The 26762-nt window shown below is 39.8% G+C and overlaps 1 protein-coding gene across 1 annotated transcript in view; it reads left to right on the top strand.

Annotated features, from left to right (window-relative positions):
• The window catches only part of AXDND1 (axonemal dynein light chain domain containing 1), a 109709-nt gene that overhangs the window by 42280 nt on the left and 40667 nt on the right, over positions 1 to 26762 (top strand). Inside the window, 5 exon segments of the mRNA XM_032318541.1 lie at positions 3817 to 3937; positions 5688 to 5789; positions 7111 to 7274; positions 20558 to 20630; positions 23325 to 23559. Coding sequence (XP_032174432.1) covers positions 3817 to 3937; positions 5688 to 5789; positions 7111 to 7274; positions 20558 to 20630; positions 23325 to 23559 — 695 coding nt within the window.

Below are 26762 nucleotides of genomic sequence, written 5' to 3'. Positions count from 1 at the left end.
AAAAGAACATCCATAATTCTTTCTCTCAGAAGTAAACACTATTAATATTTTCATATATTTTTCACTTTTTCACTTCTATGGATTTTTTATATACATGAGATCAAACTGAATGTATAATTTTACCATTTGGGTTATCTCATGTTACAACATGAAAAAATTTTCCCATGTACCAGAGTATTAACAACAACAAAATCTTTAATTAGTTGCAGAGTATTTTCATCATAGAGCTATATCATATATTTTATGTGACCAATCCCTTATTATTGAACATTGTGGTTATTTCTGAATTTTTTCTTTTGCTATTATAAACAAGGGTCATTAAAAGTGTCTGCTTTTTTAAAAATAACTGGGTTGCCTGGGTGTCTCAATCAGTTAAGTGTCCAACTCTTGATCTCAGCTTAGGTGTTGACCTTGGGGTCATGAGTTCAGGTCCTGCATTGGGCTGTATGTTGGGTGTGAGCCTACCTGGAAAAAAAAAAAAATCAGTGACTAACTTTCAGGTAGTAATGTGCACAAATTGTAAGGGCGTATAACCTGAATTTTCATATGTATATTCACCTATGTGACACCTAGGTTGATTACTTTTTATTAGTTACTCTGAACAAATGGAAGTCTCCAAAAAAAATACTTTTAAAAACTGATGCTGGTGGTTCCTGGCTTTCACCAAAATTAGAATAATTCTATGCCACAGGCTTTTAATTCTTAAAAAAAATTTTTTTTAATTTAAATTCAGTTAATTAACATAAAGTATATTATTAGTTTCAGATAGAGTTCAGTGATTCATCATCAGTCATAACAGCTAGTGTTCATTACATCACATGCCCTCCTTAATGTCCATCACCCAGTTAACCCATCCCCTCAACCACTCCCCTCCAGCAACCCTTAGTTTGTTTCCTATGATTAAGAGTCTCTTATGGTTTCTCCCCTTCTCTGGTTTCATCTTGTTTTATTTTTCCCTCCCTTCCTCTAGGCTCCTTTATTTTTTTCTCAAATTCCACATATGAGTGAAATCATATGATAATTGTCTTTTCCTGATTGACTTGTTTCACTTAGCATAATCCCCTCTAGTTCCATCCATGTCATTGCAAATGGCAAGATATCATTTTTGATGGATGCATAATATTCTGTTGTATATATACACCACATCTTCTTTATTCATTCATCTGTCAGTGGACATCTGGGCTCTTTCCATAGTTGGGCTATTGTGGACATTGCTGCTCTAAACATTGGGGTACAGGTGCCTCTTTGGATCACTACATTTGTATCTTTGGGGTAGATATCCAGTAGTGCAATTGCTGGGCACAGGGTAGCTCTATATTCAACATTTTGAGGAACCCCCATACTGTTTTCCAGAGTGGATGCACCAGCTTGCATTCCCACCAACAGTGTAGAAGGGTTCCCCTTTCTCCACTTCCTCACTAGCATCTGTCGTTTCCTGACTTGTTAATTTTAGCCATTCTGACTGTTGTGAGGTGGTATCTCATTGTGGTTTTGATTTGTATTTCCCTGATGCCTAGTAATGTTGGGCATTTTTTCATGTTTCTGTTGGCCATTTGGATGTCTTCTTTGCAAAAATGTCTGTTCATGTCTTCTGCCCATTTCTTGATTCGATTATTTGTTCTTTGGGTGTTCAGTTTGGTAAGTTCTTTATGGATTTTGGATACTAGTCCTTTATCTGATAAGATATCTGATAAGAAGACATTTAAAAATATCTTCTCCTACTCTGTCAGTTGTCTTTTGATTTCATTGACTGTTTCCTTTGCTGTACAAAAGTTTTTATCTTGATGAAGTCCCAATAGTTCATTTTTTTGCTTTTGTTTCTCTTCCCTTCAGAGACATATCTAGCAAGAAGTTGCTGTGGCCGAGGTCACAGAGGTTGCTGCCTGTGTTCTCCTCTAGGATTTTGATAAGATTCCTATCTCACATTGAGGTCTTTCATCCATTTTTAGATTATTTTTGTGTATGGTTTAAGGAAATGGTTCAGTTTCATTCTCCTGTATGTGGCTGTCCAGTTTTCCCAACATCATTTGTTGAAGAGACTGTCTTTTTTCCATTGGATATTCTTTCCTGCTTTGTCAATGACGAGTTGACCATAGAATTGAGCATTCATTTCTGGGTTCTCTATTCTGTTCCATTGATCTATGTGTCTGCTTTTGTGCCAGTACCATACTGCCTTAATGATGACAGCTTTGTAATAGAGCTTCAAGTCCGAAATTGTGATGCCACCAGCTTTGGTTTCCTTTTTCAACACTCCTTTGGCTATTTGGGGTGTTTTTGTTCCATACAAATTTTAGGATTATTTGTTCCAACTCTGTGAGAAAAAACTTGATGGTATTTTGATAGGGATTTCATTGAATATATAGATTGTTCTGGGAAGCATGGACATTTTAAGAGTATTCTTGGGGAATGTGGGTGACTCAGTTGGTTAGGTGTTTGCCTTTGGTGCAGGTCATGATCCCAAAGTCCTGAATTGAGCCTTGCTTCAGGTTCTCTGGTCAGTAGGGAGTCTTCTTCTTCCTCTGCCTCTCCCCCTGGTTCATGCTCATGTGCTCTTTCTCTCTCTCTCAAATAAATAAATAAAAATCTTAAAAAAAACCCCACAATATTTGTTCTTCCAATCCATGAGCATGGACTGTTTTTCCATTTCTTTGTGTCTTCCTCAATTTCTTTCATGAATATTCTGTAGTTTCCTGAGTACAGATCCTTTGCCTCTTTGGTGAGGTTTATCCCTAGGTATCTTAGAGTTTTCGGTGCAGTTGTAAATGTGACCCACTCCTTAATTTCTCTTTCTTCTGTCTCATTGTCAGTGTATAGAAATGCAACTGATTTCTGTGCATCGATTTTATATTCTGCCACTTTGCGGAATTCCTATATTGGGCCTTTAATTCTTGTTGCAAAGTTAATATTCCTTGGGAGGAGGAGTTTCAAATGGCTTGTACAACAACTTTGTTTGTATTTAATCTCAGAAGCATTTTTAATTCTAAATTAATTCTAAGCTTTAGTGTAAGTTCGAAGGAAAATGTATATTCTGGTAAACATGAAGAAAAGATAGTTAGGAAAAAGGTACTTACTTGATTATACTTAATCTTTTAGTTGGTTGGTAGAGAATTTTTTTAAATCATATTCATTATATGTAATTTAAAAGTATAGTGGCTCATAATTACTGTTTTTTTTTTTTTTGTCTTTAATAAAGAACCCTAATTTGGTCGCCTGGGTGGCTCAGTGGGTTAAGCCTCTGCCTTCGGCTCAGGTCATGATCTCAGGGTCATGGGATCAAGCCCCACATCAGGCTCTCTGCTCAGTGGGGAGCCTGCTTCCCCCTCTCTCTCTGCCTGCCTCTCTGCCTACTTGTGATTTGTCTCTATGAAACAAATAAATAAAATCTTTAAAAAAATTAAAAAGAACCCTAGTTCTATTTTGTATTCAGATTTTTAAAATTAGATATACTGCTGTTATTCTATTGGAATACCATGTTGTGAAAATTCTAGTGAATAAACAATATGAAGAAAAGAGCTCAGAGCAGGGAACAATATATGTAATTTTTTACTTTAATTTAATTTTTTAATTTTTTAATTTTTTAATTTTTTACTTTCATTTACATAAATGAAATGTGACTGTTTTTTCTTCTATTTTACTTGGTATTAGTGGTATTAATACTTTATTAGTACATAATTACTTTATGATAACTTTTAAAGGAACAAATTGCCTATTGTAGAACAAAGTTGTTTATTTAAATGTCTAATATCATAATAATTATCCAATAAATGTGACTTCTCAAAAACAAAGTCTGTATATACTTTTTTATTTTTCTTCCAGGGTTGTAGAAGAATACCATGACTTATACACATTGCAAAGAGGAAGGATGGAGAGTGATATTAAACAGTTAATGGCCGAAAGAGATCTTTGGAGCTCAGCCACATATGAACTGGCCCTAAAGGTTGGTTCCTCTGGAATCATAACTCAGACTTCTTTTTTGACTGAATAAAGTTTTGTTTTACAATTTTCAATAATCTAGACAAAAATTTTAAAAATGAGGATGTATATTTAATTTATGAATAATGTAGCTATTTTGGGCCTTGAAAAAGGAAAGTTACATTTTTTTCTTTTGTTTCTTCTCTATTAAGTACCTGGCTATCGCCAAGTTAAGGGATCTTTTTCTCACCAGAGTCTATGAAGTATGAGCAAGAATTCTTTTTCTGTTGTTTGTGAAAAGGTTAAAACTTTAACTTCAGGGCACCTGGGTGGCTCAGTGGCACCAGGGCACCTGCCTTGGGCTCAGGTCATGATCTCAGGGTCCTGGGATCGAGTCCCGCATCAGGCTCTCTGCTCAGCAGGGAGCCTGCTTCCTCCTCTCGCTCTCTGCCTGCCTCTCTGCCTACTTGTGATCTCTCTTTGTCAAATAAATAAATAAAATCTTTAAAAAAAACCACCCCCCCAAAAAAACCCTTTAACTTTAATTTATGCTAATAATAAACTAGAAAATTTGTTTGTATTTTTTTACACAGTGTAACCATATTAGGAGTATATGATTTTGGTTCTATTACCTTGGCATCCAAGATGACAAATGAGTTAAAATCTGGCAGTCTGTGGGCCACTAATATAATACTTTAGGGAAGTATCATAGTCCACAATATTCTATTTTTTGAAATGTTTGCTGGTTGGTTGCCTATTCTCACACCTGGGACGTGATGTTTACTAAGAATTAATAGCACATTATGACCATCACTGGATTCAAATTTCTGTCTCATTTTCCTCTGGAATAGTCAGATCTCATTTAGGATACAATGTTTCATCCTGATGCAGAATTTTAAAATGTCATGTCAAGAGGAAACAATCATGATAGTAAATGTATAATATATTTTTAGAGGTAGACCTGTTCAGTGGAATAAAGAAGAAGACAAGTAAGTTTCTTCACTCTAGAAGTATTTTAAATAGAGAACTGACCCCTTGTAGTGGTTTCTGTGGAAAAATACTTTGAATTTGTGGAGGCTTTGTGTTAGCTCATGCCTAAAGTCCTTTCCAATAGGAAATGAGTGACAGCTAGGATGTCACTTCCCTAAAAAAAGAACTTTGTTTCTTTTGTTCATGGTTATATGCACAGTGTCCACAACAGTCGTTCATTAAATGACTATATAATTGATTTGATGTACTGGTGGTTCTCAAAATATGGTCCAAGGACCTGCTGGGGATACGTGAGACCCTTTCATGAGGTGAAAACTAGTTCTATCACAATATTAAGATGTTATTTGCCTTTTTCACTCTCATTTGCATATGAGTACATCAAAATACTATTTATGTTAATATATATTGGATTTATTGTTACATTTAAGTGAATTAAATACATATTTTAAATAATTTTAGTTTTAAGTTTCAATACAGAGAATATCAAGTAGATATAGTGCATATAAATGAAAGTTCTTTGGAGTCTTCACTAATTTTTCAGAGTATAAAGGGGTTTTGAGATCAGACTGCTTGAGAACCTCTGCTATATACTTCAGTTTGATTTCAGTTTAGTAGGTTTAGAAAGCATGAATTTATGATTAAGATTAGCTCAAGATCTAAACAAAAGATTGTGACTGAATTAGTGATTCAGTGAGAAATTGATATTTGAAATTGGTTTGGGTTTAATAAATCACAGTGGTTTATTAATGTCTTAGATTCCTCATTTTAGTACTTTTTTCAAATAGGTAATTGAAAAAAATAGAGTCATATTGGCCAAAAGACTTTACCTCAATGAAAAAGGTTGGAATAAATATACTAAGCATTTCATCATACTGCTGTCAACCAAGGTAAAGCTCAATTCACTTATATTATAAGAAAAGAGACTCTAGCCCTTGAGGGTATAAGAAGACTTTGCTAAGTTTGTAAATTTTAAATACAGTTTTGTGTTTGCACTTAATTGTGAGTGGAATGAAAAATCTAAGGAAATGTGAATAAATGCTCTTCTTTGTATTTGTCTTCTAGCCTAATTAAAGCAATTTAAATAATTTCTCTAAGTTTACAATAGTGCAAATATTATTTATAGACTTATTCTATTTGTTAGTATTTAAACTGAAAAATGTAAGTAGCTGTGTTCATTGATGTAGTGGTATTCTTGATCCATTTTATGCAATTTAATGCAAAAATTCAATGAGCACACTTGGTTAAAAAGGAGAGATGTGTCATTTAGTGTGTTCCTAGAATCATACCATTTACACTGGTCATTTCTTTTTTTTTTTTTTTAAGATTTTATTTATTTATTTTACACAGAGAGAGAGATCACAAGTAGGCAGAGAGGCAGGCAGAGGCAGAGGGAGAAGCAGGCTCCCTGCCGAGCAAGGAGCCCCATGTGGGACTCAGTTTCAGGACCCTAGGATCAAAAGCAATGAGCCAAAAGCAGATGCTTAACCAACTGAGCCATCCAGGCATCCCTCATTTCATTCTTCTTCTAATATTTTATTTCTGTATCTGAGAAAGAGAGAGAGAGAGAGAACATAAGCAGGTGGAGTGGGAGAGGGAGAAGCAGGCTTCCCTCTGAGCAGGGAGCCTGATGCGGTGTTTGATCCCAGGACCCCCAGGATCACAAGCTGAGCCAAAGGCAGATGCTTAAAGACTGAGCCACCCAGGCACCCCCTCACTTCATTCTTATAAAAATCCTTTGAGATATATACTAGGGTCTTTATTTTATGGATTAGAAAAATTAATCCTAATAAATTAAACAACATCCTGTAAGGTTACATAGCCAATAATTGGCTAGGATTCATGTTTGGTTTTGTTTGACTTTGAAATTCCTGTTCTTTCCAGTGTACCACACTACCTCCCATGAACATCTCATGGGGAAATTGGGCTCATGTTGGAAAGGAAAATATCTTGTCTCCAATATTTTATGTACCATGGAAAATCCACCAGCAAAGGAACTGTGTGATGTTATGATGATATTTTGAAAGAGGAATACCTTCTCAATTTTGATCCATTTGATCCAAATTTGATCTCAAATTTGATCCATTTTGATCCATTTTCCATGGACATCTCTAGTATTATAATATTAATACACTAATTAATATTGAATTAAGAATACTGAGAAGTATTCTTTATGTGAATGAATGGTTTGATTCCATGCGTATTACCTAGGACACTGCAGACCTTGCACTGTTGCAGAAATTGACACTGAAATGGAGAAGCTCAATGAATAAATTTAAAAATGAAGTGGAACAAAATGAAGAGTCTACAAGGGAGAAATTGCAAACTATTATGGATAGTCTTACCAAATGGCAGGAGTTCCTCCGAAATGACGGGTGGGTCTACAAGAATCCTGGTTTTCATTATGCTGTGTCATGTCGGATAATGCAGTCCAATTCTTTCTCTCTTTTTCTCTGCCTCTGTTTTCTCCTGTGATGACTCTAACATTGATTTGGTCGGATAACTAGGAGCCCTTCCAAGGCTGTGGTCCTGCTAGGTGCTTGAGTGGTTCTGTGGTTTCTGGTGCTAACCATCTCTGTGGTCCATCCTGCTCCTTCTACCCTCCTGCTGCTGCCTCTGTGCTGTTCAGCTGGTTTGTTGTTTTCTTCTTTTCTTTTCTTTCCTTTTCTTTTTCTCCTCTTCTCTTTTTAAAAAATCACATCAACTTATGTCATTATTATTGGAGCCCCTGAACTTCTTGAACCATCTACAGATTCTATAGCATAGTGCATATGCAGAGAAATAGAATCATTGGGTCGCCATTCTAAGGTGACTGATTTTGTTGGATATTATACTTTGTAGCAATTAGAGAAATCTGACAGGGGACAAGGCTGCCTATACAGTACTTAAGCCAAGGTGGGATGATTAAATCACAGCCAAAGTTAGTGGGAATCAGGACTTGGAATGCAGGCTTGATTCAGTGATTTTTAAGGTTTTGTGTGTGGGGGGTTGTTTGTTTGTTTGTTTGTTTACTTTAAGATGTTCTGTCTGTTGAAGAAAAATGTTTAGGTGCCATTTCCATTTCAAATTGAGGACAATGGTTTTGATTTTTCAGATCCTCTAAGGTTTCTGAGTTAGCAGAGTTAGAAGTTCTCGAAGCTGAAGCTGGCATATATCCAAGCTGTTGGCTGCTGCCATCCCTGTTTGCTGACTTGGCTGGGAGGGGAGCACAGATCAGGCAGGGATTCTTTTCTCTTTCTCTTCAGAAACTTTTATCAAGAGGTTTCTCCTTGTGAGACTTCAGAGATTTTTTTTTTTTAAGATTTCATTTATTTATTGACAGAGAGAGAGAGAGAGAGAATGAGAGAGGGAACATAAGCAGGGGGAGTGGGAGAGGGAGAAGCAGGCTTCTGGCTGAGCAGGGAGCCCGACACAGGGCTTGATCCCAGGACCCCAGGATCACAAGTGAGCCAAAGGCAGTTGCTTAACAACTGAGCCACCCAGGCACCCCAAGACTTCAGAGATATTAAAGGAAACTTTCTTACCAAAAGTTGGGGCTCCTGACCTAAATGTTGCATCTTAAATATTCTTTAGTCTTCCCCTCTATTTATAAATTGTTTTGTCTGACGTGTTCAACAGGAATTGCTCTTTTTTTTTTTATTTTAATAATGCTTTATTGGAGAATTGAAATTTGCTAAGGGAGTACATTTCAAAACTTCTTATCACAAGAAAAAAAACTTTTAACTGTGTGGTGATGAATGTTAACCAGACCTACTGTGGTGATCATTTTAATATATACAAATATCCAATCATCATGTTGTACAACTGAAACTAGTATCAATTAAATCTCAGCTTTACAAAGAGGGGGAGGGGGACAATGAGGTATTTGGACTACATGATTTCTAATTTCCTTCCTGGGACTAAATTCTATTCCATGTTCTTTTTTTTTTTTTTTAATAAACATACAATATATTTTTATCCCCAGGGGTACAGGTCTGTGAATCGCCAGGTTTACACACTTCACAGCACTCACCAAAGCACATACCCTCCCCAATGTCCATAATCCCGCCCACCTTCTCCCAACCCCCCTCCCCCCAGCCACCCTCAGTTTGTTTTATGAGATTAAGAGTCACTTATGGTTTGTCTCCCTCCCAATCCCATCTTGTTTCATTTATTCTTCTCCTACCCCCTTAAGCCCCCATGTTGCATCACCACTTCCTCATATCAGGGAGATCATATGATAGTTGTCTTTCTCCACTTGACTTATTTCGCTAACCATGATATGCTTTAGTTCCATCCACATTGTCGCAAATGGCAAGATTTCCTTTCTTTTGATGGCTGTATAGTATTCCATTGTGTATATATACCACATCTTCTTTATCCATTCATCTGTTGATGGACATCTAGGTTCTTTCCATAGTTGGGCTATTGTGGACATTGCTGCTATAAACATTCATGTGCACGTGCTCCTTCGGATCACTATGTTTGTATCTTTAGGGTAAATACCCAGTAGTGCTATTGCTGGGTCATAGGGTAGTTCTATTTTCAACATTTTGAGGAACCTCCATGTTGTTTTCCAGAGAGGTTGCACCAGCTTGCATTCCCACCAACAGTGTAGGAGGGTTCCCCTTTCTCTGCATCCTCGCCAGCATCTGTCATTTCCTGACTTGTTAATTTTAGCCATTCTGACTGGTGTGAGGTGATATCTCATTGTGGTTTTGATTTGTATTTCCCTGATGCCGAGTGATATGGAGCACTTTTTCATGTGTCTGTTGGCCATCTGGATGTCTTCTTCGCAGAAATGTCTGTTCATGTCCTCTGCCCATTTCTTGATTGGATTATTTGTTCTTTGGGTGTTGAGTTTGCTAAGTTCTTTATAGATTTTGGACACTAGCCCTTTATCTAATATGTCGTTTGCAAATATCTTCTCTCATTCTGTCAGTTGTCTTTTGGTTTTGTTAACTGTTTCCTTTGCTGTGCAAAAGCTTTTGATCTGATGAAATCCCAGTAGTTCATTTTTGCCCTTGCTTCCCTTGCCTTTGGCGATGTTCCTAGGAAGAAGTTGTTGTGGCTGAGGTCGAAGAGGTTGCTGCCTGTGTTCTCTTCAAGGATTTTGATGGATTCCTTTCTCACATTGAGGTCCTTCATCCATTTTGAGTCTATTTTCGTGTGTGGTGTAAGGAAATGGTCCAATTTCATTTTTCTGCATGTGGCTGTCCAGTTTTCCCAACACCATTTATTGAAGAGGCTGTCTTTTTTTCCATTGGACATTCTTTCCTGCTTTGTCAAAGATTAGTTGACCATAGAGTTGAGGGTCTATTTCTGGGCTCTCTATTCCGTTCCATTGATCTATATGTCTGTTTTTGTGCCAGTACCATACTGTCTTGATGATGACAGCTTTGTAATAGAGCTTGAAGTCCGGAATTGTGATGCTACTTACTTTGGCTTTCTTTTTCAATATTCCTTTGGCTATTCAGGTCTTTTCTGGTTCCATATAAATTTTAGGATTATTTGTTCCATTTCTTTGGAAAAAAATGGGGAGATTTTGATAGGGATTGCATTAAATGTGTAGATTGCTTTAGGTAGCATAGACATTTTCACAATATTTGTTCTTCCAATCCAGGAGCATGGAACATTTTTCCATTTCTTTGTGTCTTCCTCAATTTCTTTCATGAGTACTTTATAGTTTTCTGAGTATAGATTCTTAGCCCTTTGGTTAGGTTTATTCCTAGGTATCTTATGGTTTTGGGTGCATTTGTAAATGGGATTGACTCCTTAATTTCCCTTTCTTCTGTCTTATCGCCCTCGACCCGCAAGGACGACAATATGCCCCAGTTCGGATGCATCTTCTCTCTATTTCCGCAAGTCTACACACTTATATACGCTTACATGACCAATCAGCGAGCAGGGTACAGGAGGGAGCGAATCAGGCTGTGCACCTAAACGAACAACTTGGCTAGCAACCAACGCTGTTTACTTCCTCTTTGGGTGTTCCGCTTAGTCTCACGAGGCAATCCTAACCTGGCAACTAGCCAGGCGCCATCTTTTAATGCTGGAGGCCGCCCTGGCCAGGGGCCTGCCTCTGACATCTCCCCCTTTTTTCTTTTATGGCAGGGATCGTGCCTGTCTTAGGTTGTCAGTGGCGGGGAATATCCTTACCCGTCATCAGACGGCAGATATCAATGATCTGCATCCTGTCTTAGGTTGGTATATTTCCCCCACCAATCTTACCCGGCGTTGACTACCGATCCAGCATACTTAGCCACACTTGGGGGGATGTCACAGCCTTGATGGCTAACAAGGCCTGCACCATGGCTTGCGGTTGCCTATGTTGCTGTCGCCTCCAAATTTGCAGTTTCCTTACTAGTAGAATCAAGCCCACTACGAGGATTATCATCAGACCAATTATGCTAGCCCATTGTTTCATAAAGGTTAACACATCTTGCAATGTTTTGATTATCTCTGGGAGGGTTGCAAGCTCAACTCTGGTGTTATTTATCCTTGTTATTCCTAGTACCAGGTGCTGAGTATAGTTTTGGAATTCTGCGGACTAATTCCCCCCCAAGTATTGGGAGAGCTGTTGGGAGAAATTCTGTAAGTCACTCATATTAGTATAGGCTACGGGAGTTACACAAATTGCTGGGAAGGGTACTATACATCCCAGTCCCAATAGGGCCCCCCATATGTCCACTTGTTCTTGAACCAAATCAACTCTCTGGTTGACTATCAGGATTCCTGCTTGCAGATGTGCATTGATCTGAGTCTATGTTTGAAGGGCAGCCACCGTTCCTTCTGCAAGGGTGTTCACAGCTTCCGCAGTGGGTATAGTTGCAGCAAGCGAGACTGCTGCTGCCGTGGCAGCTGCTGTAGATACAGCCAATGCTGTCACAACGGCAGCTGTGATACCAAAATCTCTCTTCTTTCTGGATAGCACCACCGGTAACTTGTCCTCTGGAATGGAAACTGGGATAGGAACATGGGTAGGGATACGCATAATCACAGCCAGCTTGAAGGCCGTGACTTCCAGCACTGGGAAAGATAGCAATTCTTAGTGCAATTCAACGTATCATTCAGCTCGCTAGTATTTGTTATGAGGAAAAGGAATGGTGGAGAGACCCATATGGGAGTGGGCTGATAAGTAATATTATTGGGACGAGACACATTAACTGTTGTCTCAAAGGTACTAGAGTCATTTTGTTTATAAGAACAGTTGAGGAATTTGCCACCATTTAACATGGACACTACTGAGATATCAGTACATGCTCCTAGCAAGTTACAGACCTGCCATGCATCAAAGGGAGAGGAGGGAATATGAGAAGAGTTAGTCACTGGTAAAAGATATGGCCATGCTTTAACCACTGCCCATAGCTCTCTGGCTTCAGTCGGCCACAGGAGGTGTAGCATCCCCAGAGTTATCATCAGCATCTTCAGCATCATGACTGGTGTTTGGAGGCAAGGCTGCACGCACCAGCCGCTCTGGGATCCAAATTGGAGCCTCCTTTTCCTGTGGAAAAACACGTACAGACGCCCTAACACTGGATCTGGTCCATTCCACTTTCCTGTGAGGATGTCCCTCCAAAGTACTAAAGGCTTAGGGGAAGCAGCAGCATCACTTGCATGTCTGTCTGCAGCTGATTTACCCGTTTTGTCCAACGTTAAAAAATTCAAAATACAGAGAGTGGTGTTGAGCATATCTTTAGGGGACCTGAAGGTGTCCCCTATTCCCCCTTTTTGTTTATAAAGCGCATTTTTTATTGTAAGATGTGCGCGCTCCACAACACCCTGTCCTTGTGGGTTATAGGGTATTCCATGCATCAAGTGAATGTCAAGTTGTTGTAGGAAGGCTTTAAAGGGTTGTGAGGTGTAGGCTGGACCATTATCTGTCTTTAATTGGCGTGGCTTTCCCCATGCTGCGAAAGCCTGTAGGCAATGGGCGATAACATCTCTGGATTTTTCCCCCCATGCACTGAGGCGAAAATTATTCCAGAGCAGGTATCTACAGAGACATGAACATATCTTAACTTTCCAAATTCTAAAACATGTGTGACATCCATTTGCCATATATGATTAGGTAACAAACCCTTAGGATTAACCCCCAAGGACGGTGCAGGTAGTAAGATCACGCAATTTCTGCAGGAGACTACTATGTCCCGTGCCTGTGCTTTTGTTATGTTAAATTTGAGGCGAAGAGTTAAAGCATTCACATGGAACAGCTTATGATAGTGTCTCGCCTGTTGCACCGGGTCCTCAATGGCAAAGACAAATTCTCCCCTGCTTAAGGAGTCTGCTAACCGATTACCTTTTGTCAGGGGGCCTGGTAAGGTTGTATGAGCTCATATGTGGCCAATATGAAATGGAGCCTTCCTGTCCCAAACTAATGTTTGGATTTCTTGTAATGCCTTAGAGATAGTAGACCTGGCATTAATAGAACCCACACTTTCAATGATAGAGACAGCTTGCACCACATATCTACTATCTGATAAAAGGTTGAAGGGTTCTTAATGAAAACATTTGAAATGCTTTTATCACTGTGAGCAGCTCGGTTTCTTGGGGAGAGCAGCTTTGAAATAGGAAGGTCCAACTCTCTTCTTTGTTAACTATAGCTCCTACAGGTGTCCTGCCTTCTTGCAGTAATAGCAAACTCCAGGAGTACCCCTATGTTTCTATTGTTGAGCTCCCTGTAATCCTTGTAAACCTTGAGTGATAGCTGCAGCCATAACCTGCCCTTGAATAACACTGTCGTTGATATCCCTGCAAACTTTAATATATGTACTCAAGTCTTTGCTTTTCCAAGGTCTGATGGCTTCTTTACACCATTATTAGCCTGCTCATAAGCCAGCTGTTTTATCAATGGCATGGCTCTCTCTACCTCCCAAATATTCGACCAGCTGTTTGCATCAGCCTCGCTACAAAATCAGCATATGCTTCATTTGGTCCTTGTATTACCTTAGACAGCTGACCCTGTAAATCCCCACTGCCTTGAATTGTCTTCCATGCTTTAGTGGCCACCGCGGCTATTTGCAGATACACCGCAGGGTTGTATTGTATTTGGGCCTGCTTTCCCATGTACGGTCCTATTCCCATTAATATTTCTAGGTCCCACTGAGGATTTCCAGCCGCTGCATTACGGCGGGCAGTGTCCTGTGAGTATTCTTGCCAGGCTGTTTTCCATACTAGATATTGCCCTCCCGACACGGTTGTGCGGGCTAGGTTGCCCCAGTCTTCAGGGACTAAGTTCATTCCCGCTATGGTCTCCAACAAAGATACCGTAAAGGTTGCCTGAGGGCCATACTGCATGACTGCTTCCTTTAATTGCTTAACTAGTTTAAAATCAAGAGGCTGATGATACCGCTGGTTGTTTTGGTCCTCTAAAACCGGAAAGGCAGAGGCCAGGTCATGATCTCTCCAGCTCGAAACCCTGTCACTACCACATGTGGTGCAGCAGCTACAAGCTCCTTGGCACGCCATAGGATTATATGGCGGAGGGGCACTAGGCGTCGCTGGAGTCGACAGTTTCAACTGTTCAAACTTGGAGTGCATTTTACGGTCTAACTCCTCCCCTGACATTTCTTCTTCCTCTTCACTAGAACTACCCTCCTCTGAGGCATGAGAAGACCGCTCCTCTTTCACTTCCTCCAATGCCTCTGCTCCCTCTTGTAGAGCTGATTCACATTTGGGTTTCAGCCCCACCAGGCATCCCCAGACTAAGGTCCATATTGCCAGGGTCCCGGGTGGCAAAAGCGTTTTATTGTCCTGTTTCTTCAAATCCTCCCCTAAGTGGTCCCATTGAGGTATGTTTAGCAAGCCTTCATCTAGGAACCATGGAGCCGCCTTTTCCACTGTATTCAAAAAGGCCCGAGCAGTTTTTGCTTTTAGTGGAGTTCCATTGGCTTTCAGCAGGTCTTCTGAAGACCCTTCTAACTGCACTTTAGATACTTCAGATCCCATTATGAACACACAGACAACAGACGCGGACGTTAAAGACTCGCCGCTAAATCCCGGCTCTAAGGCTGCCCCGTTGTTTATTGCGGCCTCGCTAAATCCCAGCTCTAAGGCCGCCCCGCTTCTTATTGGGGACTTGCTAAATCCCGGCTCTAAGGCTGCCCCGCTTCTTATTGCGGACTTGCTAAATCCCGGCTCTGAGGTCGCCCCGCTTCTTATTGTGGACTTGTACAAGATTCCCAACACTTTGATCGTGGTCCCTTCCCTGCTTACCTGCGGTTTCGATAAGAAAATCCTGGCTCTATGGCCGCCCCGCTTCTTGTTGCGGTCTTGTACAAGTTTCCCACCACCTTTGTCGTGGTTTTACCCCGCATACCTGCGGACTTCTCCCTGTGGACCTTTACTCCCCGCTTTCCTGCGGATTACCTTGCAAGATTCCTTTATTTAGTTCCCGGGTTTCAGCACCATTTATTGCCCTCGACCCGCAAGGACGACAATACGCCCCAGTTCGGATGCAGCTTCTCTCTCTTTATTTCCGCAAGTCTACACACTTATATACGCTTACATGACCAATCAGCGAGCAGGGTACAGGAGGGAGCGAATCAGGCTGTGCACCTAAGCGAACAACTTGGCTAGCAACCAACGCTGTTTACTTCCTCTTTGGGTGTTCCGCTTAGTCTCACGAGGCAATCCTAACCTGGCAACTAGCCAGGCGCCATCTTTTAATGCCAGAGGCCGCCCTGGCCAGGGGCCTGCCTCCAACACTTGTTGTTGGTGTAGAGAAATGCAACTGATTTCTGTGCATTGATTTTATATCCTGACACTTTACTGAATTCCTGTACAAGTTCTAGCAGTTTTGGAGTGGAGTCTTTTGGGTTTTCCACATATAGTATCATATCATCTGCGACGAGTGATAGTTTGACTTCTTCTTTGCTGATTTGGATGCCTTTAATTTCCTTTTGTTGTCTGATTGCTGAGGCTAGGACTTCTAGTACTATGTTGAATAGCAGTGGTGATAGTTGACATCCCCGCCATGTTCCTGACCTTAGTGGAAAAGCTTTCAGCTTTTCTCCATTGAGAATGATATTTGCGGTGGGTTTTTCATAAATGGCTTTGATAATATTGAGGTATGTGCCCTCTATCCCTACACTTTGAAGAGTTTTTTTTTTTAAAGATTTTATTTATTTGACAGACAGAGATCACAAGAAGGCAGAGAGGCAGGCAGAGAAAGGAGGAAGCAGGCTCCCTGGTGAGCAGAGAGCCCGATGTGGGGCTCGATCCCAGGACCCTGGGATCATGACCTGAGCTGAAGATAGAGGCTTTAATCCACGGAGCCACCCAGGCGGCCCCACTTTAAAGAGTTTTGATCAGGAAGGGATGCTGTACTTTGTCAAATACTTTTTCAGCATCTATTGAGAGTATCATATGGTTCTTGTTCTTTCTTTTATCGATGTGTTGTATCACATTGATTGATTTGCAGATGTTGAACCAACCTTGCAGCCCTGGAATAAATCCCACTTGGTCGTGGTGAATAATCCTTTTAATGTACTGTTGACTCCTATTGGCTAGTATTTTGGTGAGAATTTTCGCATTTGTGTTCATCAAGGATATTGGTCTATAGCTCTCTTTTTTGATTGGATCCTTGTCTGGTTTTGGGATCAAGGTGATGCTGGCCTCATAAAATGAGGTTGGAAGTTTTCCTTCCATTTCTATTTTTTGGAACAGTTTCAGGAGAATAGGAATTAGTTCTTCTTTAAATGTTTAGTAGAATTCCCCTGGGAAGCCGTCTGGCCCTGGGCTTTTGTTTGTTTGGAGATTTTTAATGACTGTTTCAATCTCCTTACTGGTTATGGGTCTGTTCAGGCTTTCTATTTCTTCCTGGTTCAGTTGTGGTAGTTTATATGTTTCTAGGAATGCATCCATTTCTTCCAGATTGTCAAATTTGTTGGTGTAGAGTTGCTCATAGTATGTTCTTATAATTATTTGTATTTCTTTGGTGTTAGTTGTGATCTCTCATCTTTCATTCATAATTTTATTTATTTGGGTCCTTTTTCTTTTCTTCTTGATAAGTCGGGCCAGGGGTTTATCAATTTTATTAATTCTTTCAAAGAACCAGCTCCTAGTTTCGTCGATTTGTTCTGTTGTTTTTTTGGTTTCTATTTCATTGATTTCTGCTTGATCTTTATGATTTCTCTTCTCCTGCTGGGTTTAGGGTTTCTTTCTTGTTCTTTCTCCAGCTCCTTTAGGTGTAGGGTTAGGTTGTGTACCTGAGACCTTTCTTGTTTCTTGAGAAAGGCTTGTACCGCTATATATTTTCCTCTCAGGACTGTCTTTGTTGTGTCCCACAGATTTTGAACCGTTGTGTTTTCATTGTCATTTGTTTCCATGATTTTTTTCAATTCTTCTTTAATTTCCTGGTTGACCCATTCATTCTTTAGAAGGATGCTCTTTAGTCTTCATGTATTTGGGTTCTTTCCAAACTTCCTCTTGTGGTTGAGTTCTAGCTTCAGAGCATCATGGTCTGAAAATATGCAGGGAATGATCCCAATCTTTTGATACCAGTTGAGTCCTGATTTAGGACCGAGGATGTGATCTATTCTGGAGAATGTTCCATGTGCACTAGAGAAGAATGTGTATTCTGTTGCTTTGGGATGAAATGTTCTGAATATATCTGTGATGTCCATCTGGTCCAGTGTGTCATTTAAGGCCTTTATTTTCTTGTTGATCTTTTGCTTGGATGATCTGTCCATTTCAGTGAGGGGGAGTGTTAAAGTCCACTACTATTATTGTATTATTGTTGATGTGTTTCTTTGATTTTGTTATTAATTGGTTTATATAGTTGGCTGCTCCCACGTTGGGGGCATAGACATTTAAAATTGTTAGATCTTCTTGTTGGACAGACCCTTTGAGTATGATATAGGATCCTTCCTCATCTCTTATTATAGTCTTTGGCTTAAAATCTAATTGATCTGATATAAGGATTGCCACTCATGCTTTCTTCTGATGTCCATTAGCATGGTAAATTCTTTTCCACCCCCTCACTTTAAATCTGGAGGTGTCTTCGGGCTTAAAATGTGTTTCTTGGAGGCAACATATAGATGGATTTTGTTTTTTTATCCATTCTGATACCCTGTGTCTTTTGATTGGGGCATTTAGCCTATTAACATTCAGGGTAACTATTGAGAGATATGAATTTAGTGCCATTGTATTGCCTGTAAGGTGACTGTTACCATATATTGTCTCTGTTCCTTTCTGATCTACCACTTGTAGGCTCTCTCTTTGCTTAGAGGACCCCTTTCAATATTTCCTGTAGAGCTGGTTTGGTGTTTTCAATTTCTTTCAGTTTTTGTTTGTCCTGGAAGCTTTTAATCTCTCCTTCTATTTTCAATGATAGCCTAGCTGGATATAGTATTCTTGGCTGCATGTTTTTCTCATTTAGTGCTCTGAATATATCATGCCAGCTCTTTCTGGCCTGCCAGGTCTCTGTGGATAAGTCTGCTGCCAATCTAATATTTTTACCATTGTATGTTACAGACTTCTTTTCCCGGGCTGCTTTCAGGATATTCTCTTTGTCACTAAGGCTTGTAAATTTTACTATTAGGTGACGGGGTATGGGCCTATTCTTATTGATTTTGAGGGGCGTTCTCTGAACCTCCTGAATTTTGATGCTCGTTCCCTTTGCCATATTGGGGAAATTCTCCCCAATAATTCTCTCCAGTATACCTTCTGCTCCCCTTTCTCTTTCTTCTTCTTCTGGAATCCCAATTATTCTAATGTTGTTTCATCTGATGGTGTCACTTATCTCTCGAATTCTCCCCTTGTGGTCCAGTAGCTGTTTGTCCCTCTTTTGCTCAGCTTCTTTATTCTCTGTCATTTGGTCTTCTATATCGCTAATTCTTTCTTCTGCCTCATTTATCCTAGCAGTGAGAGGCTCCATTTTTTATTGCACCTCATTAATAGCTTTTTTGATTTCAACTTGGTTAGATTTTAGTTCTTTTATTTCTCCAGAAAGGGCTTTTATATCTCCCGAGAGGGTTTCTCTAATATCGTCCATGCCTTTTTCGAGCCTGGCTAGAACCTTGACAATCGTCATTCTGAACTCTAGATCTGACATACTACCAATGTCTGTATTGATTAGGTCCCTAGCCTTCGGTACTGCCTCTTGTTCTTTTTTTTGTGGTGAATTTTTCCGCCTTGTCACTTTGTCCAGATAAGAGTATATGAAGGAGCAAGTAAAATACTAAAAGGGTGGCAACAACCCCAGGAAAGTATGCTTTAACCAAATCAGAAGAGATCCCAAATTGTGAGGTGGGAGAACGGGGATAAAACAAGTTTCGGAAAGAAAGAAAGAAAAAAAAAAAAAGAAAGAAAAGAATTAAAAAAAGAAAATGAATAAAGAAAAGTATAAAAAAGAAAAAATATATATCAGATAAACTAGTTAAAAAACGTTAAAAAAGAAAAGGGTAAAGGTTAAAAAAATTTTAGCAGAATTAGAGAAAAAAATGAAAAAGAAAAAAAATTAAATTAACTGCAAGACTAAAGAATCATAGGGAGAAAGTCATGAGTTCCGTGTTTTGCTTTCTCCTCCTCTGGAATTCTGCTGCTCTACTTGGTATTGAAACTGCACTCCTTGCTAGGTGAACTTGGTCTTGGCTGGATTTCTTGTTGATCTTCTGGGGGAGGGGCCTGGTGTAGTGCTTCTCAAGTGTCTTTGCCCCAGGCGGAATTGCACTGCCCTTACGAGGGGCCGGGCTGAGTAATCCGCTCGGGTTTGCTTTCAGGAGCTTTTGCTCCCTGAGTGCTTTCCGTAGAGTTCCAGAGGACGGGAATACAAATGGCCGCCTCTTGGTCTCCGGCCCAGAGGAGCCGAGAGCCTGGGACCCCACTCCTCAGTGCGCCCTCAGAGAACAGCGCCCAGTAACTCCCATCTGCCTGACCTCCGGCCGCGCTCCAAGCTCACCGAGCCTGTGGCCGGTTCAAGGTAACCCCGAGCTGTGAGCTCACTGTCAGCTTTGTCTCTGTGCCGGCTTTCCCGTTCTAATACCTGCAAGCTCTGCGACACTCAGACACCCCCTATCCTTCTGTGACCCTGCGGGACCTGAGGCCACGCTGACCCCGCTTGGGCTTCACCCTGGTTTAGCCTCTGGAGCGATGTCCCTCAGCGGAACAGACTTTTAAAAGTCCTGATTTTGTGCTCCGTTGCTCTGCCGCTTGCCGGTAGCCTCCCCCCGGGGTCTGTCTTCCCGTCGCTTTGGATTCACTTCTCCACCAGTCCTACCTTTCAGAAAGTGGTGGTTTTTCTGTTTTTAGAATTGCTGTTCTTCTTCTCTTCGATCTGCCGATGGATTTGTAGGTGTTTGCAATCTTTAGATAAGCTATCTAGCTGATCTCCTGCTAGCTGAAGTAGTCTCAGCCTGCTACTTCTCCACCATCTTGACTCCTCCTCCAGGAATTGCTCTTAAGATGATCTAATTTTGGATGGCCAAAAGGGACCACCCTTTTGATACTTGCATGATCTCCAACCCTGTAACTTGATTGCTTAGGGCTGGTTGGAGCCTGAACGTATATTTATGTTTGTAAATGTAAAGATGAATGCTTATGAGGCATTCATGGAAGGCATGTTTGAAAATCCTTCAGGAGAAACCCAATATTGTTCTGTAGTGTATGGATTCATGGTTTTCTTTGTTGATACATTGTTCTGAGAGCCTGCTCTTACTCCTTTTCCTTCTTCCAATAGAAAAGACATTTCATCTCTTAATAAAGAAAATACATTTGAATCAGTTATTGCAGACTTCAATCAGTGGCAAAAGGTAAGACTTTCTCATAAAACATTTGGTAATCAGAAAGCTGTCTGTAAGCTTGCTGCTTGTCGCCTGCAACTGAGTCACACCTTATCCTTTCAAAATGCCATACTGTGTTTTATGAAAGACAAAGAAAACAGCAAGATTCCAGGGGCTTTAAAAATATACCAAAATTTTTTTTCAGTTCTATTTTATATTTTTGAGGCAAATAAATTTAGGCTGCCGGAAAAAAATGGGAAATGATAGTTGGGTGGGAGTGAGGGTAGTTCTGATTTTCTCCTCTAATCAACAGATGTGACATTTGTGCCTCTCCTGTACCTTCCTTCTGTCTTAAGGACAACTTGGACTTTTAAAATTCTTGCGATCTTTTCATTTCATTTTATTTTTTAATTTTTTAAAAGATTTTATTTATTTATTTGACAGAGAGAGAGCGGTAGCGCACAAGTAGGCAGAGCAGCAGGCAGAGGGAGAAGCAGGCTCTCCACTGAGCAGAAAGCCCCATGTGGGACTTGATCCCAGGACCCTGGGATCATGACCTGAGCCAAAGGCAGCTGCCCAACCAACTGAGCCACCCAGGCGCCCCTCATACCATCCCTTTAAAAACGTGTGGTACAGTATATTCATGACATCACATTGACCATCTTAGTCATTTCTCAGTGTATAGTTCAGGGACATTAAGTACTTTTACATTGTCGTACACCCCCCCACCATCCATGTCCAGAATTTTTTTGTCTTCTTGAACTGAAACTCTACCCATAATACAAGAACCCCTCTATTTCCTCCTCCCCCAGTCCCTGGAAACCATCATTCCACTTTCTGTCTTTCCAAATTTGACTATGCTAGGGGCACCTGGGGTGGCTCAGTCGTTAAGTATCTGCCTTCGGCTCAGGTCATGATCCCAGGGTCCTGGAATCAAGCCCAGCATCCAGCTCCCCGCTCAGCAGGAAGCTTGCCTCTCCCTCTTCCACTCCCCCTGCTTGTGTTCCCTCTCTTGATATCTCTCTCTCTGTCAAATAAATAAATAAAATCTTTTTTAAAAATTTGACTATGCTAGACACCATATGTCTGGACATATCTGTCCATAGTATCTGTCCCTTTGTAACGGGCTTATTTCCTTCAGCAAAATGTCCTTAAGGCTTGTCTGTTTGGTTGCCTGTGTCAGGATTTCCTTCCTTTCAAAGGCTGAAGACTATTCCGCTGTAGGTGTATACTACACTTGGTTTATTAGTAACATCTCCTTAAAAGAGTTGGAGCTTTGAAAATAGCTTTCATTAATCAAATTACTATAATGTCATAGCAGGCTGACAAAGGAAAGCATGTAAGATATTGAAATACCTCCGAAGTGAGTGTCAGACTCAGCCTTACAAAGTCTCCTCCAGATCCCAGGAAGCTGTTTTCTTATCTTCTGGAAAGGCAGGAGCAGAATAGTGTCAGAATTGAAGATGTTTGTAGTCCTGTTTGTATGTAGCAGGTTTAGTGACTCTGTTTATCCGGCAGTTTTGATATTTCATAGATAAGACTGAAAAAGAATCACACAGCTTTATTTCATAGGAATAATAATAATCGGGGGTGCCTGGGTGGCTCAGTGGGTTAAACCTCTGCCTTCGGCTCAGGTCATGGTCTCGGGGTCCCGGGATCGAGCCCCGCATCGGGCTCTCTGCTCTAGCGGGGAGCCTGCTTCCCCTCTTTCTCTGCCTGCTTCTCTGCCTACTTGTGATCTCTCTGTGTCAAATAAATAAATAAATAAAATATTTAAAAAAAAATAATAATCGGCCTTCATTAAGCACTTACCCTGTTGGGCGGGAGGTGCTTTCCACACAGTGTGGTACTTTTCACTGCAACCACCTGATGTAGGTTTTTTATTCCCAGTCTCACAGACGCGAAAGGGAGGCTTAGAAATGTTAAGTCACTTGCCCGAGTTGTCTATAAATGGTTAATTGGTGGAGTCAGAATAAGTCCAGGTCTCTCCACCCCCCAAATCCTTGCTCCTAAATGCTCTGCTACATGGCTTCCCTGTGCTGATTACTCTTTTTGAAGCAGGGGTGATTCGTTTGCATTATCTGAATCACATCTCTGTCAATTACACTTTGTTAAAGGACTTGGACTCTGGGCTAGACAAATAAAACACAACCTATACATTCTAGCAACTTTCCCAGTCCAATGGGGATCATGTAAACAGATAGGTGATATCCTCACTGAAGCAGGTAGTAATTAAACATGCTCAGTAATTAAACATTCTGGTCCTAATTTGCTTGTTATTAATTTTTACCCATATAGGATTTAATATAATTATTTTCATCTGGTAAAATATGGGTTATCTTACAGGGTATTATAATTAATCTAAATTCACTTTAATTTTTTAAAAAAGATTTTATTTATTTATTTGATAGAGAGAGAGCCCAAGCAGAGGGAGCCACAGGCAGAGGAAGAGGGAGAAGCAGTTTCCCTGCTGAGCAGGGAGTGAGCGTTGGGGCTTGATCCTAGGGTCCTGGGCTGAAGGCAGACACTTAAATGGCTTTAATTTTGAAAATAATAATAATAATCATTTTTCATGCCACATGAAAAAATTGTATGAACAAGTAATAATAGGGTATATAACTCTAAAATAATTGGCAGTCATTGAGAAATAAGGATCTTGGGTAGATTTTGATGAAATCATTAGTGAATAATAGTCTAATTTCCTCACCCCCTTTCATTCTCTAGGTGTTAACTGAAGATAAAGACAAGTATACTGGGTATTTGCTAGTGTCAAAATACGATTCTCTCAAGATTATTAAACATTTACAGGAAAACTGGACAGATATTGGGTTTGGGATATTGAATCGCCACAAAAGTATGGAGGGGGATATGCCACCAGAGCTACAGTACATGCAGGAAATTGTGAAAACCATAGGAAGACTCTATAAAGAATTTGAAATAAGAATAAATGGGGATAATGGTAAGAAAAAAACAATGACATGTTGGACATTATAAAGCATTTTAATCATGATTATTATTTGTAATACAATTAATATTTAAAATCTAAATAATGTTACATACAGTTTTAAAAATCAAACAAGGGGCGCCTGGGTGGCTCAGTTGGTTAAGCGGCTGCCTTCGGCTCAGGTCATGATTCCAGCGTCCTGGGATTGAGCCCTGCGTCAGACTCCCTGCTCAGCAGAGGAGCCTGCTTCTCTCTCTCCCTCTGCCTGCTGCTCTGCTTACTTGTGTTCTCTATCTCTCTGTCAAATAAAGAAATAAAATCTTAAAAAAAAAACAAAAAACAAAATAAAGTATTGAGCACTGCTTCTTTTCTTTTTTCTTTTCTTTCTTTCTTTTTTTTTTTTTTTAAATCAGAGAGAATGAGAGCACAAAGCAGGGGAAATGGCAGGCAGAGGGAGAAACAGGCTGGGATCAGGACTCGATCTCAGAACTCTGGGATTATCACTTGAGTTGAAGGCAACCATTAACCGGCTAAGCCACCCAGGTGTCCCTGAGCACTACTTTTTTTGAGAGATAATTCATATGCAGTACAATTTCCCATTTAAAGTATATAATTTGGGGGCACCTGGATGGCTTAGTCGCTTAAGCATCTGGCTTCACCCCTCAAGTCATGATCCCAGGGTCCTGGGACCGAGCTCCGAGTCAGAATCCCTGCTCAGTGGGAGTCTGCCTCTCCCTCAGTTCATGCTCTCTCTGTCTCTCAAATAAATAAACAAAACCTTTTTAAAAAGTATATAATTTGATGATTTTTAGTACATTCACGGACTTGTGCCACCATTATCACAGTTTTAAATACCGACCCCCAGTGTATGAGGGCTCTGATTTCTCCACATCCTTGCCATCACTTGTTGTCTGACTTTTGATTCTAGCCATATGAGTGGGTATGTAGTAGTATCTCATAATGGTTTTGATTCGTGTTTTCCTGATGACTACTGATGTTGAGCATCTTTTTAAAGCTTATTAGCCATTTATATATCTTCTTTGGAGAAATGTCTATGCAGATTCTTTGTCCATGTTTTAATTTTTTTTTTTTGTCTTTCTGTTACTGATTTGTTAGAGTTCTTTATATACTCTCTATACAAGTGTTTTTTTCAGCTATATGAATTGTAAATATTTTCTCTTACTCCATGGGCTATTTTTTCATTTTTTGGATGGTGTCCTTTGCAGTCCAAAATTTTAAATTTTGATGAAGTCCAATTTACCTTTTTTTCTTTTTTTTTTTTTTGTGCTTTCAGTGTCATATCTTTGAATCCTTTGCCAAATTTAAAGTCATGAAGCTTACCCTTATGTGTTCATCTAAGAGTTTTGTAGTTTTTGCGCTTATATTATGATATTTGACCATTTTGGGTTAATTTTTTTAAAAGATTTTATTTATTTATTTGCCAGAGAGAGAGAGAGAGAGCGAGCAAGAGTGCACAGGCAGACAGAGCGGCAGGCAGAGGCAGAGGGGAAGCAGACTCCTTGCCAAGCAAGGAGCCCGATGTGGAACTTGATCCCAGGACGCTGGGATCATGACCTGAGCCGAAGGCAGCTGCTTAACTAACTGAGCCACCCAGGCATCCCATTTTGAGTTAATTTTTATACATAGTATGAGGTAAAGCCTTCTTTTGCATGTGGATATTCAGTTATCCCACTATCATTTGTTAGAAAGACCATGTTTTCCACATTTAATGATCTTGACACTCTTGTCAAAAATTAGTTGACCATGGATGTATGGGTTTATTTCTGGACTTTGAATTCTATTCCATTGATCTGGATGTGTGTCCTTGTGCCAGTACCAGCCATCTTGATCACTTATAATAGATTACTGCCTGTTTCCTTCTAGGAGTTTTATGGTTTCAGGTCTTACATTTAGTTTTTAATCCATTTTGTGTTTATTTTTGTGTATGGTATAAGACAATGGTCCAGTTTCATTCTTTTGCATGCAGCTGTTCAGTTTTTCCAGTACCATTTATCAAAGAGATTGTCTTTTGTCAATCATATATACTTACCTCCTTTGTCATAGATTAATTGACCATATAAGTGTGGATGTACTTTTTGGTTTTCTGTTCTGCTCACAGTTAATTTTTAAAATTCATGCCAGATAATTTGGTACTATCTGGTTCTCCTATAGGTCTCTTTTTATTGTCTGTATTTTGTCTTGACTCATAAGAGTCAATTCGTTTCACATCCTTGACTGTTTCTGATTGATGTTGGACATTGTATGTGAGAAATCCTAGAGATAATCTGAGACTCTGAATGATACTGTATTTCATGAGAATGATGACTTTATTCACTGTGTCATATGTTACATAGGAATCCTCAGCTAGGCTGCCTGGCGAGCTCACTTGGTAGAGCATGTGACTCTTGATCTCAGTGTCATGAGTTCAGGCCCATGTTGAGCAATGGAGCCTACTTAAAATTAAAAAAAAAAAAAAAAAAAGGGAAAAAAAAAGAATAAGCAGTGAAATGTTAGGGCAATCCTGGTTCATTGACTGGCACTGTTGTTCAACATAAAACTACTTCATTGGGAAAATGCAATCTTAATTATCTATGGCATCAGTAATATGTTAGAGATAAGAAGGTAATAATTCCCATGAAAATATATAGTGGGAAGAGAAAAAAATGAAGTAGTAAATGGTTTAAAATAAATGAGGAAGTCAAAATGATGAATGAATAGTGAAATTAACAGATCATTTTGAATACTCATAAGAGATCAAAATTTCCTAATGAAGTAAAATATTTCATTAATTAAAATATTTCATAATATTTCATTAAATTATTTCATAATATTTCATTAGTAAAATATTTCATTAGTAAAAAATTTCATTAAGGACAAAAATTTTAGTTTTTAACCATTTCTCTTTATAAATCTCTAAGGTAGGAGCATTCCTTTTCTTTTTTTTTTTAATTTTTAATTTTTAATTTTTTATAAACATATATTTTTATCCCCAGGGGTACAGGTCTGTGAATCACCAGGTTTACACACTTCACAGCACTCACCAAAGCACATACCCTCCCCAATGTCCATAATCCCACTCCCTTCTCCCAACCTCCCTCCCCCCAGCAACCCTCAGTCTTTTCTTTTTTTAAAGATTTTATTTATTTATTTGAAAGAGAGAGGAAGAACACAGAGGAAGAGTAGGAGGGAGAAGGGGAAGAAGCAGACTCCTTGCTGAG

This window comes from Mustela erminea, chromosome 17 (genome assembly GCF_009829155.1).
Source record: "Mustela erminea isolate mMusErm1 chromosome 17, mMusErm1.Pri, whole genome shotgun sequence".
Lineage (NCBI taxonomy): Eukaryota > Metazoa > Chordata > Mammalia > Carnivora > Mustelidae > Mustela > Mustela erminea.
The sequence above is the reverse complement of the archived record's forward strand: the minus strand, read 5'-3'. Positions and strand labels throughout refer to the sequence as shown.